Source organism: Lasioglossum baleicum, chromosome 15 (assembly GCF_051020765.1).
Source record: "Lasioglossum baleicum chromosome 15, iyLasBale1, whole genome shotgun sequence".
Lineage (NCBI taxonomy): Eukaryota > Metazoa > Arthropoda > Insecta > Hymenoptera > Halictidae > Lasioglossum > Lasioglossum baleicum.
Genome location: NC_134943.1, coordinates 5,509,679 through 5,521,063, shown reverse-complemented (window position 1 = coordinate 5,521,063; position 11,385 = coordinate 5,509,679). Strand labels below are relative to the sequence as shown.

The 11,385-nt window shown below is 43.3% G+C and overlaps 2 protein-coding genes across 2 annotated transcripts; both read right to left on the bottom strand.

The window, feature by feature from the left end:
- Positions 1–6,386: 6,386 nt before the first annotated feature.
- Tpx-3 (thioredoxin peroxidase 3) lies at positions 6,387–7,872 on the bottom strand. Its single transcript, XM_076439744.1, has 3 exons — positions 7,497–7,872; positions 7,108–7,328; positions 6,387–7,034 (listed from the first exon to the last, which is right to left on the bottom strand). The coding sequence occupies exons 1-3, from the start codon at positions 7,539–7,541 to the stop codon at positions 6,578–6,580; spliced, it is 723 nt and encodes a 240-aa protein (XP_076295859.1). The 5' UTR covers positions 7,542–7,872; the 3' UTR covers positions 6,387–6,577.
- Positions 7,873–8,102: 230 nt separating this feature from the next.
- Nelf-a (Negative elongation factor A) lies at positions 8,103–11,266 on the bottom strand. The gene is made up of 6 exons (XM_076439738.1): positions 11,005–11,266; positions 10,216–10,648; positions 9,730–10,143; positions 9,460–9,656; positions 9,071–9,170; positions 8,103–8,992 (listed from the first exon to the last, which is right to left on the bottom strand). The coding sequence occupies exons 1-6, from the start codon at positions 11,236–11,238 to the stop codon at positions 8,760–8,762; spliced, it is 1,611 nt and encodes a 536-aa protein (XP_076295853.1). The 5' UTR covers positions 11,239–11,266; the 3' UTR covers positions 8,103–8,759.
- Between the last annotated feature and the right edge of the window lie 119 nt (positions 11,267–11,385).

Here is an 11,385-nt window from a genome sequence, read left to right as displayed (position 1 = left end):
AATTTGTCAGGACCGCGAGTGCGAAACCACCCCCGGCAGCAATCGCACGCTAAATCGGCGCGTTGCGCCGCGTCCCGAAAATTAAGTCATCCCCCATTACTACCCACTAATAGACCGGTCCTCTATACTCTGTTGCTTCGGCCTAGGATGAACTAGCGGCGTTGACCCTACTCTCGGCGGATAATCGACTGAAAATAACCCCAAGAGACAGCGGACCGGGACAGGGCCACCCCCTTGGTTCGTTCCCGACGAATACAGGTCGGTGCATCTGTTCCGTTTTGAAAGGAACGAATGACTCCGACAATTAGAAAAGAGGAGAGAGAGAGAAAAAGGGAGAGAGCACCGAGCAGAAATCCCGGCGAATCGGTCGCGTGCACGCGGTGCTTCCTTCTTTTCTTGCTCACGGAGATTGCACACCACCCCCCTAGCGTGCTCTGGGGGACCCCGAATCGGGAAGATTAAATCCCGACCGAAGGAACGATTACGCCGCGTTTTCACAAAGATAGTGGATTTAACGCGAGGGGCGGTTTCTCGTTGACTCGTTGAATGCTCGACTTTTCGTTCGGGGGCTGTATTGATTCGCCCGTGCGATTGAAATTCCGGGTTCGAATCCTTTCGGACTCTTTGTCAGCCACGAGGAGGACTCGCTTCACTCCTACGGCTAATCTACGATCCTGAGAGGCGATCTGCAAAGAATTATAGCTCGGTATTTACACGTTCTATCAAGAAAGTCTGTATGTATACTTAGCAAAATTTGGAATATCAGCTCCAAGGATTGAGATTAACCCTTACATCAATAATTCACAGGTTCAACGCATATTCTTATGTCTCAAGTGCGAACGAATGTCTTAACCCTTACGTCAATAACCACAATTTTCTACGATATCCAATGATATTGCACGTTATAGTTACAACGCATCTTTTTATGCCTCAAATGCAAATTAATCTGTGATTCTGTAAAATAGCCTTAAAAAGAAATTGAAAGTTGGTATCCGATTATAACATAAGGGTTAATGTCGATTAAACCCTTAAAATGTGGTGTTAAACCAAACGGACAAATATTGACCTACAGCACTGTTGTATAATATTAAAGAGCTGGTTTCGAAAGGCAGTGGAACAGAGGGGATGGCGCTTAACTGATTAGCAACAAATTAGTGCAGTGTTCGGAAGGCTGGTCCGTCAACCGGATATATTTCCATAGAATTTCGTCGGGCGGATTCCGCAGGAGGCGGGCGTCATTGTGCCCGGGACACTTGTAATTAAAGGTGCCATTAAGTGGGCTTTGATGATGGCCGTTAACCAGCGTGAACAATGCCGGGGGAACGTGGACGGGCAATGGCCGGTCACAAAAGACACATTTAGCTAAATGCAACGCGGCGAGCTCCGGTGCGCCCCGTATTGTTTTGATCCGGTTTGAGTGGGCACAATTAGATCACGGCTACGAGAGGTTCGCCGTGACGGCCCCCTGAAAACCACCCCCGCTACTATCCAGAGAGCCGGTTCCGGGGGGTCGATTGGCTTCGTTGTAGGCGCACAAACATCGGTTCCAGAGGGGGGTTTGGGGATGATGGTTCACGGTTTTAGCGTCGGTGCAGAGCGCGGCGGTGGCGTGTCGCGAATCTCTTTTCATCGATCTGATGACCACCTCGTCCATTCGTGCGGTAAGTGGATAGGGCGGACGGGGGTGGACGGTGCCTTGTCGGAGAGCCAGCTACAGGGGTAGGTTCGTTCATTTAATACCGGCCCGGACGTTTTTTTACCCCACGCCTACACAGTGGGCCGTTTCTACAAAGTCGGTGGAATTAATTCAAAAAATTTCATGTTTAGAAATAGACCCAGACTAGGTCTTCTCGTAAGCTGATACTTGATTTAGATAGACTGAACAGCGCACAGACTTGTATCTGATCTCATATGTGAAATAAATAATAGTCATGTTCAAGTCTCTTTAAGCCATTCAGTCTCATTCATGTTTCGAGTCTTAATGCCACATTCTGTTTCTCAAAGTGTACATTTTCTTCCCACTTAAGAATGGATTTTTATAGTGCACGCATTTATCTGTTTCTACTAAAAAAACTTTTTCATTTTTACCCATATTTTAACTCCATCCTTCCTTCACCATCATATGAAATAATACTCAATACTCTTTATAATCACTATAATAACACTTTTCAATCCTCGCTCATATGCAAACACGGTTATCCCACCGCACCTCGAATTTCATGTTCCAACCAGCAACGTAGCATTCGAGCCACGGAGGCCACGGTGCTGGCCCGTCTTTTTCTACTTCAACCTAACGATGCCAAAGGTTACACAAGGTAGCATCCCCGGTGGAAAGCATGATTGCACCCGAACCGGGTAAGTCGGTGGGTAAATCGGTTCAACGAGAAAGGTGGGGGGAAGCGGGAATTTCAGGAACGGTAATCCGATTACCCGATCGCCTACGAATGCGCTCGCGGAGCCGGTAACTGGTAAACCAGTGTGAAAGTGCTAAACGAGCAATAAGAAAGTAATGGCGATGCTCAAAAGCAGCAAGAGGGTATCCCTAGCCCGGGGTTTAGGTATCCCGGGCGGGGCTGTGAGGGCGCGGGGCGGAGGAATACCGCGCGCAATTACGGATTTTGAGTGACAGATGCTCGCCCAGTCGGCAGTCGGAAGATTAAAACAAGTAATCAAAGCTCGGGGTAGCCACCCCGGGATGGATATGGATGGATGCATCCCTTCCCTCCTCTGCCTGCTACCCTCACCGGCATCACCAACCCCCGGGAGCACAACCCCCGCGCGGCGAGCGTTTCTGTCTCCTCGTTTTCGTGGCCGCCGCGCCACATTTACCCCCTCGCAAACCCCGTTTCACCACCCCCCTCACCGGCGTCGAACCACCAAGGGTAACCCTCCCCCTCTCCTCACTCCCCTGCTACTATAATATCCACCTATCAAGCCGCGCTCTGAATGCTCCTTTAAGAAAATGTTCCTTTTCGCGAGCAGTCGCGAGAGCCCCGGAGAGGTTATTAGACGGCTCCGCGAGAGGGTAAAAAAAGGAACAGCAAAGAGAGAGGGAGAGAGAGAGGGACAGAAAGTAGACGAAGAGAGGAACGGGGCAAGGCTCGAGGGGACCAAAGAGGCTCAAACGACGCGAGTTCTATTTCACCAGAAACGATAGAGGATCCTCTTTGACGCGCTCGCTCTCGCTTCGATCGCCCGCCTGACAATAAACCGACGAGTTTGAGCCGGAACGCCATTCTATGTACATCCCCGAAACAGGGATGAGAAATGCTCCTTAGGGTGACTGAATTAACGAACACCGAGAGTGACGAATGTCTATCCCCAAAATTACCATGAAAGTAACTTATTTAACTTATAATAACTCATCGCTGAGGAGTTTTTAATTGATCCTTCCACAGCAATAGTACTTCACGCCATTTTACACGGTTCAAATTGGAAGAAATCTGATCACTAGAGTGGGGATTTGATACATTTATAACAAAAATGATTAGATCAAATGCAAAATAGTAAAGACACGTAGAACAGAAAGAACTGGTGTATTGTTTCCAGCTCTACAAAATTGTTAAAAATGAAATACTCGTTTATGTAACTCTCATACTCTGCAATTGATGCGGATAATTGTTATTACGCACAAAAATCCGCGGTCTACTGATCGCGTTTCGTAGACAGTGCGGCTCTGCCAAGAGTCTGAGAATGCGATGTACTCCTATTGTCTTTGTCGTGAGTTTGCGTCCGATATTTTCCTCTTGACCGGTGGAAAACGGAAATATGGGACCCGGGTGCAGCAAACGCTGAATAATCGGCAGAAATCGCGGCACGCCAGTGGAAGGAAGCTTGCGGATTAAACCGAGGCCACAATAGCTCAGCTAGATTTTTCCATTGATTCGCGTCTCATCCCTTCTGGAAAGTTTGCGAATTGAATTACACGCGATTCTTCTTCTTCCTCTTTCTCTCTTCGCTTTTTCTTCCCGCCCCCTCCCCCACCCGTCTTCCTTTTTTTCGATTTTATTCCTGGCGTTTTGCCTCGACCACCCGATGCCGGCCGGTTATCGATTTTCCTTTTGACGCTCGGCCAATTCGTCGTAATGTTCGTCCGATTAAGAGTGAGCGTGGATTATGTCGTCGCCCGTCCGGGGGGATTTTCCCGGTCTAATCGACTTCCTAGTCGTCTATCGCCGTCAGTTTGTTCCACCCCCGAGATTGTTGAGGGTGTCGGTGTACGGCTTCTCGTTCTAATTGCTCCTCTTGTTGTTTCGTAACTAACGCTTAAACGACCTTTACATTCGCTACCGTGGCAGCCGGTTCACCGGACAACCAAACTTCATTTTCCAACTTGATGTTCGGCGATCTACTTAACACTTCACTTACCGGCAATCTTATAACAGTCTTTCTAAAATCGGCGATCACCAGTTGAGAATTTCTCTACAAATTGTTTAAAAGCGACAGCAACTTCATTCCTAATTCGACAAATTTTTAGAATTAAATTCTTAAACAATAAAATGAGCATAGACCCTGAGGGGGCCATCCAGATGTTGCCACTAACTAAGGACAATTGCCTCTGCAATTAGCTCAGAGTAATAATAACGATTGTGTTGAAAATGTTCGTATAAATAAAATTGTAAACCATAGATTAAAGAAAATATCTATTCGCAAATACGTCTCCACTGATTATTTCAATTCTTTAACACGATGCTTAAGAATGTTGATGTAAAGAAGCAATCTAAAGAAACATGCGCATATATAATTACAGACATATTGGTCGAGCTTCGAGTGCTCGGTAATTCACGCAAATAAAATGTTTGGTTGATGAAGAGCACTTCCCGTGACTGTTGGACGTCGAAGAAGTCTCTGAAGGTTCGCACAGAGGGCACAGGCGACCGTGGCTGCTCGCTCGAATATGTTTAATCTCGAGATTTCGGCTCGCAAAGGACAGGATTGGATTTTATGGGGCGGGAGCGGATGAGCCGTTTATCTCAGGCGTCGCTTTTCAGTTTTTCCCCGCTTCCCGTCTATCTTGCGTCGCCTTCTTCCACCAACCCTCTTCTCCGGTTACTTTATCCCTTCCTCGGGGGCGTCGTCGCCGGCATCTCTTCACAGAATAATAAGCTCTCTCTTATAAATTTATCGGGAACCCGGGAGTCGGCCCAGTCCTCGGTACCCGATCCGACGTAATTAGATTCTAATCGGTACTTTAACGTCCGGACCCCGTAGCTAAATCTACGTTCCGAGCACTTTGAACTTTCAAATGGGGACGATGAGTTCGCTCGTCATCCATTGCTACCACTACCTTTCTAAATTTCCGTCTTCTTAACCCTTTGCACTACAATTTTCTGTACTATCTACAACGTTTACAACCCGCGGACCAGCGGGTTGCTCATCACTCTGTCCTAGAAGAAAAATAAGATTCATAGTGTTTGTATTAGATTTTTGTGCACATGAAATGTCCGACTTAGATTCAGTAGAATTTCTTTGCACTCGACTGTCCCTTTAAGGCACTACTGAAAGGCAGTATTGTAACTCAAAATAATTATACATTATATTATATTATACATTAAGTACTAAATGTTTTTGTGTTTAATAAATTGCTAAACTGTCAAGTGTGATACGGGTAAATACACTCGATAAAATACACTAGACGATTAACGAAAATATTCTGCACAAGATAAAGCGTCCTAGTTCTGTAGTCAAAACGGTCTCAGTGCAAAAAGTTAATAGTGCAGACTCTGTCTGACTTCGATTATTTATCAATTCGGCTTTTACATGTTTTTAATTTTCCAGGAACTTGATAATTGGGGGTTGAACGTAACCGCGCGTCAATTTCAAGTATGTCGCGATAATTGCCGTGAAAAATGATTACATTGATACGGAGATTCGAATGCAATGGTATTGTGAAGAAATCAGTTCGTCATTGCTCCACTTTTCGTGTGAATTCGAGGGTTGGTGCTTTTGTAGGAGAAACGCGGAACGGTGGGAGTAATCCTGAACGGACTTAGAAAGATTTGACCCGTCGCTATTACTTCCATCGCCACAAAGAATCAAATTAACCAGCACAAGATTGCTGATCTCCCTCCCCACGGCGGCTCTTCGGATTCCACCCCTGAATCCTCCGCATCGCACGCATATGTAAGAGCGTTTCACGCACCTTTCTCTTCCCCTCTTACTTTCTATTCGAGCATCGCCAGCCCTCGTGCCCTTTGCTTGCGATTGAAACGACAGAGTACACCCTTGTCGGAAGAAACTCTAGCTACCAGCAACGTGATTATAGAAACCGTGCATGCTGTCGCTCATTTACATTTTTCTTTCTTTCCCTCTCTTTGAACATTTTATTAGCAGAGAGGGTGAAAAACATGCCTGTACAATGTTACAAATAACGACCAGGAACGAAATAAAATATCGCTCTTAAAGTTTTTATTTGGTCGAATACAATATAAAAAAAAAGCTTCGTTAAACTCTAGATCGAAAAATGCATGAATACTCTAGATCCAATCACCAATGATAGTGTTGGTTTCGGTGTTGCAGTATGTGTATATATTATTTTATATTTCAGTATGTTCAGTTATGTTCGAGATTAAAGTACCTAGTTTACTGTCTCAAAGTACTTTTTACTGTCCTTTGGATTCGGTTTGATAGTCTTAGAGTCTGGCTGCCAGTTGGCGGGACAAACTTCTCCATGTTTTTCAACAAATTGGAAGGCCTTGATGAGCCTCAGTGTTTCGTCGACGCTCCTGCCAACTGGTAAATCGTTCACGCTAAGATGTCTCAGAACACATTCTCTGTCTATAATGAATAACCCTCGCAAGGCTATTCCATCTTCAAGCAAGACATCGTACTTAGACGATATTTCTTTCTTAAAATCGCTAAGGAGGGGATAGCCCAAATTACCACCCAGTCCACCTTGTTTTCGTGGAGTATTAATCCAAGCCAGATGACTGAAATGAGAATCCGTAGAGACTCCAATTACCTGAGCATTCAAAGCTTTAAATTCTGATATTTTTTCACTGAATGCTATTAACTCGGTGGGGCATACGAATGTGCTACAAATAAATACATTGATATGGCTTTTGAAATGATTCAATTGTCTTGGATTCTTATGGAATAGAAACTTACAAATCTAAGGGATAAAAGAAAAGGACAACGTATTTGCCCTTATAGTCGCTCAGCTTTATCTCTTTGAATGCTCCATCGACCACTGCTGTTCCAGCGAAGTCAGGAGCAGACTTCTGCACCTGAGGCCGACAACAGAGAAGCTTAGAACTGAGGCAGAGACTGCGTGCATTCTCAACTAGTGTTGGATTCTTAAATTTTGTCACGGTTAACACAGTGCTCGCCTGCAAACATTAGAAATATATTCGTAGGACTTTATTATCCTATCGTTAATTACATTGGACAGATCAAAAATCATTTTGTCAATGCCAAGACAACATTCGAATTATTCCTTCGTTAACATGCAACTGAATAAAGTGAAACTCTTATCCTCGATAGGTTAGGTAACTTACCGTTTTGTAAATTTGAGGACGCAAAGATGATAATAATCGTAACATTACGAATACACGAATTACTGATCACCTCAGTGCCAAAATGTTTATAGGAGAAAGTGGAATTGTTAATTCCGCTAATTATGAAAACACTATACTCAACAGAAAGCCGGACGTAGTAGAAAAGTCGGCCTGGATTTTGGAAAGGTTATATAACTCACTTTTCAAACGCACGGTGCATTTTATTCAAGGGCATCGTAGGAAATCGTGAAACTGGTTCGAATCAGAGCAATTTTTTACTGACTCGGGGCGGATTGTTCGTTAAGAAATTATTTAAATAATTTGTATCATCTTTTTGCAAAACGATTATATTCGTCTTGTGCCGAATACAACATAGAGGGCAACATCAGTCGGGATAAATATGTTTAGTTTTCCCTCCGTTGCGTCGCGCGACATTCAAAAGCAGTAAAAGCGATTTCATCTCAGCTCCCATTGGCTGGACACTTGCTCATACTTCCCAATTGGTTGCACTATAAAGTGACAGGGATAGAAACGTGATGCTAGAGAACTCGCCAAACCGTAATGTTACGGAGACAAATATTAATTAATCAATATAATCATATTTTATTCAAATAACAATATTATAACCTTTTAGTTCGTTCTTATTAAATGGAGAGACATATATATATGCTATATATGTACATACATATATAAATTTAAATTGCGAACGGTAATCATTGCATTTAAAGTAAATACGCCTGGGTTTTCCCGCAATGAAACATATCACACGATTTATCGATGAATAGCATTTGACTTCGTAATCGAGTGATAACTATTTCAAGAATTGGCTTGTCGTTGGCGAAACCAGACACACACACACGCAGATGGAGATCAGCTATTTTTGCTGTCGTGATATTGGAAACTCATACACGAGAGCTAAAACAAAATTGTTCTCGATCGAAAATGAAAATTCGAGTCTCCTACAAAATCGTTTCTTCAATTGGCCGAACGGGAAACAGAGCGTCTTGATTTCTTACATGTACTTTCGATTAACACAACTGTTTGTTCATGTTATTACTTCAACATGTATATGTCTCGAAGTTTTACTACAGAAACGTGATATACAAGTTCGATTACACGTAGGCCGTGTACTTTCCCGACATAATTCTTTCTTTACTATACATAAAGACAGACTTTTTACATTGAAAACAACGAAATGATCAACCTATGTAACCTTCATCTGACCACAATTTTTTTTGGTTTCAACTTATTCTCTTTTTCTTTTTAATTGGAAGCCGTAGCAGTTGCACTGGGAGTTGGTGTCGCAGTGGACGTAGATTCCTCCGTAACAATTCGTCGATTCTTTTTTATCCTCTTCCATTCGCCGTTCGTGTAATTCATTTGGAAATGCGTTTCTACCAGCATTGGCACTGTTGTCCCATCCGGTTGCGTTACCTCCTCGATATTTTCGGATAACATCACAGTCACTATATTTCCCAGTTTTGGACATGGATTATCTAAGAAAATGTTCGATGCAAAATCAGTGCTCAAATTCCCGCGATATGTTTAATTTACAGCATGTACCAGATACGTACCTCTGGAGCCAGCCATAAAACCTAAGATAAGAGCTTTCTCTGGTCTCGTAACTTTGTTAGCTGTTCTAAACATTTCTTGTGCTTCCAACATTTGTTCTCGCTAATAACATAAAACCTCTTGTTATTAAGAGACAATACCTAGTGATTTCAACGCAGTATACAGTGGATCAAATTTTCGATTACAGACAGATTTACTAGTGCATTATTAAAGTTTCTAAACCGGCGTATTATTTCCCTGTGCAATAAAGACATCAAAAATCAAGATTGAATTTTGTGAAGGCTATCTATAAGAGAGACGACGCGACGATCCGGTCGAGTCAGTCGGATCAGCTTCGGGCTTGTAACTATGTATTGTTTTGACCCACTGTGAACGTGCTGTTTGTACGCACCGTGAGAGATAGACCCTTTCTTGTATTTGCAGCCGCGTTGGCCGGTTGTGCGGTAGTTTGTATACGAATCTGCGTAACTGTTTGAGCCGGTCTAACAGTTTGCACCCCGACAGGTGTGCTTTCCACTGGTGTAATGACTGTCGGTGTCGTAACTGGTATTGCTGTAGTTGGAGTAGTAGGCGTAGTCGGAGTTGTGGCTATACAATAATAACTTCGTTAATTGCCTGTGAAATTATCAGAAATTCACGGTATCATAACATGAAAACATACGTGTTTGCGGAGTAGTTACTGTCGACGTTCCGCTTAGAGTAGTAGGTGTCGTATAAGTCTGTACAGATGCCACGGGTGTAATTGGTGTGGCTGGTGGATTGATAGAAGCTAGACCCTGAGCATACTCCGGAGTGGTCGACGTTTCTGTTATCGTCGTCGCCGTTGACGCTGCAGCAGCTGCAGCTGCTTGAGCTTCTGCAACTTTTTTCTGCTGTTCTTCCATCTCCAACATTCTCTTCCGTTTCTTTGCCTGAGCATATCCAATCGGTTGCTCGTTAATGTCCAATAATTTAATACCACCATCTTTGCGAATCCTACTGCTGATAGGTGTTCTATTAGACATTGAAGAGCTTGTGATGGAAGGAGACCGGAAACCACTCGTTGGAACTCTGCTGGGAATTCCTTTTAGCGGTGCTGGATATAAAAGAATATGTTAGCTTTTTATTGTTTTATAGATGATAATTAGAATCAGATAAGTAAACTTACTCGTGTCAGTCATTTTTCTAGGCATCCCTCTACTCCTCACAGGCACCGTGGGTGCAGTACTTTTCTTCAGATTGCTTGCTGCGTCTGTACTCTTTTGAAGTAATTCTGCTCTTAGAGCAGCACTTTTTGGTTTCCTCTTCAATGTGAAATGCTTAACTGGTGCTGGCTGTTGACCAACCACAGAGGTAAGCGCAGTCTTATTCAGATAGTGACATTCTAATGGAAGCATTGCTGGATCATTTTGTTTCTTCAAAAGTTTTCTAAGGTCGTTGACTAGCTCTCCAAAAATAGGTCTATGCTCGTCTAAATCTGTGATGTCTGTGTTCAAAGAACCCGTAGATGGGAAAGTCTTCATCGCTTCGGATAACATTGATACCCACAGCTCGCTGTCGAGGGATGCCACCTCGATAATTTCTTCAAGTTCAACACGCCACTGTACAATTCAATGGAAATTATAAACAGGAATAACGTGAAACAAGTTGGAATATCTTAAAAATCCATTATATCTTTTTGCAAATACTATCAATTGGTACTCGTCAATTAAAACTACCGTTCATTTTACAAGAAAGCTTCGTCGTATATGGAACACGGTTGTTTACTACACGTTCCAAAAACATCCGGCGCTCAAATAAAATTAAATAGGTAGCAGGCCTACGGTGCGTGCGCGAATATAACGAAATATTCATTGCATCGGACACGTTGCCGAGGATTACATGGTCTCTATACAGGTGAAATATCGTTTCGTTTTACGCACATGTTCAGTGTTTGCAACAAGTAAACTATCCTCACCTCCTCGACATTTCGCCTTGGTATGTGGAAGAACGAAAGCAGTAACTTGAGTTTAACTTGCGTCTGAAGGTCTGGAAAACAATCTTTAATGTTCCGCAACACCTCTGCGTTAAGTTGCGAACAAATTGAACTTCCTGTCCAGCTATCATTTGACGTTCCAAGCTTGTTATGAAGCCACAACGACGTATCACTATCCCTTACATTCGCCATATTGGAGTCGTTTGCTTTATGCATTTGACGTACATTGCCGTGGCGCGCCACATGTTATTCCCGCCATAAAATAACGTGACACGTACCCATAAAATAAGTACGATATTAAAGAAACGAAACTACAGTCGAAAATTTTGATATTCATGGCATCCAGCTTTGGTAACCCTGAAG